Here is a 2,341-nt window from a genome sequence, read left to right as displayed (position 1 = left end):
TGGAGAGAGATAGACACATGAGAATGCTGACATAGGCCACACCTCAGACAAAAAACTGCTTCCTTATTAATAAATACCTAGCATCTGGCAGTACACCCAGTCTTGGTTCAAACTGACCGGTTCATCAATTGGTCAACAGTTTGCAACTGATCTCTGGTCAAAATATCTTCATCTTGTTAATGGCCCAACCATCACAAGTCCAAGGATCAGGGTCGTCTCCAGGGAGCCCAGTGCCCAAGGGACATTCAGTGATTGAGTTGTGCGGCACAACCCAACGGCTGGCAGCATCCTAGGCGTGCTGGACTCCCTGAAGAGGAGCTAAATTTCAGGTCCAACCATTTTGTTTCCTTAGTCCCTGAAAACGCCATGAATCATTACTCCATGAGAGGGATTAGGCAACTGAATCTACTTTCATTACTTACCAACAAAACTAGGGCAAAGTTTGCGAAACTGTATTTACTAAACACCCTTTAGTTGTTATTTTCTTTCTTAAAAGATGAGAAAAGCTGATGATGTTCAATACACTTATCCACAAACTGACAAACCTATTACAACTTAATAGTAGTAGGGATAACTAAGTAAATTTATACATTTAACTAACCAAACCTCAGAGGGGCATAAAGGGTATAAGATAATAAAAAAAAGTCCCCAAACCCATGAAAATCAGGTCCAGAGTCACCAGTGCAAGCAAGTAGGGACATAAGAGTAATATTAAACATTCTACGAGGGCACTCTAGTAAGTTAACTTCATCAATCACCACTCTTCATGAGAGGATACGAGAAACCCGTTTGGATCAAGAGTTTCGCCCAAAAAGCAATCTGAAACCATTGAATCTAATTCTAACCTCAACGGGCTATGCAGTGGTGCCTCTTTCACGTCTCCAAACAAGCTCACTAGTTCCTCATCTTGTCCCCACCATTGCTCCCACTTTGAATCCGAACCAGAGCAAGACCCAGGTGGGACCGGATTTATCTGGTCCTCGTTGGATACTGGGTTGAGAGCAGCTCTCGCAGCGGCCAACTGAATATCTCTTCGTGACGACGAGAGCGGTTGAGGCAGCGAACCGGCCGACTCAGGGAAGTTGAGTGTGGCCAATTTGCCTCTCAAGAAGAAGGCGGCCGAATCATAGGCGCGTGCGGCCATCTCGGCCGACACGAACGAACCAAGCCAGATTCTGGTCTTCTTCTTTGGTAAGCGAATCTCAGAGACGTAACGGCCCCAACTCCGTCGACGCACACCCCGGAATGGCAACTCGGGCTGCGTAGACCGCTTCTTTGGGCCGGTTTTTGATATTGAATCCGTGTTTTCATGGTTCGTTCTGGCTAAAATAGCTTCTTCATCTGCTAGAGACATTGTTTGCAATATTGCATAAGCAAAGGGCGAGAGAAATATAGAGTATTGAAGTCTGAAGAAGAAGAAGAGAAGAGCAAATAGAAGGAGATGATTCCCGGGCTTTTTGTAGCGTAGGTTCGCTTAGCAAAGGGACGTAGACGTCGAGGTGATGATAGCTGGCAAGTGGGAGTCTGGGACCCATTGGGGAATGGATTGAAATGACTGGAAAGGGTACATCCGGACAATTTCGTCGCATTTGTGATTACAAAAGTGACCCTACCAAACAATTAATGCCCCTCTTGTAGTTTTCTCTCTTATATATTTTTTGGGAAAATTTTGCATAAATTTTTTTTTTTTTATTAATTTAGTTATTAATTGTACATTTATTTCATGATAAAATGAAATAATAACCATGGTGGATAATATCTGGTGAGAGGTGTGATTTGTCTGGTAGGTTTTTCATTTTAACAATTTCGCATCCATGCCTCGAACTTAAATGCAACACATGGGGTAGGACATAACTTGGTTAACTTTTGCTATTGTTTTGCTTTTACGAATGGAGCTTGGTCATCTATTTGGGTTAAGGGTGGATGTGGTGTGATTAATTTCTTTACGTACAATATATATGAGGCATTTTTTAATTATTAAAACTTAAAAATAGATTTGGTATTGGATTTTTTTTGCTTCTATTATGTTGGCTAAGCCGCTAAGGCAATCTGGGATGGTGTATTTTTGTGTTCTCTTTGCAGCTTTGACATTTGGTGTAGATTTCTGATTGCCAGATGACGGTTGCTTGCTTGAACCGTTTTTCTTATTTAGTTGATAATATTATTTTGTTAGCATGATAGTTTGCCGATATTTCCTTTCATTACATTTATCGGAACTCAAATATCATGATTATTATTTGTCAAAAAAATAAACAAAAAAACAAAAACTCTGGATGAATATAGGATATTGGTACTATGGTTTCATATAATATCACAAGATGATATTAGAATTTAGTCATAT

At 40.7% G+C, this 2,341-nt stretch overlaps 1 protein-coding gene across 1 annotated transcript; it reads right to left on the bottom strand.

Moving 5' to 3' along the window:
- Positions 1-608: 608 nt before the first annotated feature.
- Positions 609-1,354, bottom strand: LOC122649098 (ethylene-responsive transcription factor ERF039-like). The gene has a single exon (XM_043842460.1). It carries the CDS (start codon positions 1,352-1,354, stop codon positions 755-757), a length of 600 nt encoding a protein of 199 aa, XP_043698395.1. The 3' UTR covers positions 609-754.
- Between the last annotated feature and the right edge of the window lie 987 nt (positions 1,355-2,341).

The sequence above is a fragment of the Telopea speciosissima genome, chromosome 1, assembly GCF_018873765.1.
Source record: "Telopea speciosissima isolate NSW1024214 ecotype Mountain lineage chromosome 1, Tspe_v1, whole genome shotgun sequence".
NCBI classification, from domain to species: Eukaryota; Viridiplantae; Streptophyta; class Magnoliopsida; order Proteales; family Proteaceae; genus Telopea; species Telopea speciosissima.
This window is presented reverse-complemented; position numbering and strand designations above follow the sequence as displayed.

What these genes read in the sequence shown, in the direction of transcription:
- LOC122649098 (XM_043842460.1), bottom strand. Translation starts at nt 1,354, where the DNA reads ATGTCTCTAGCAGATGAAGAAGCTATTTTAGCCAGAACGAACCATGAA.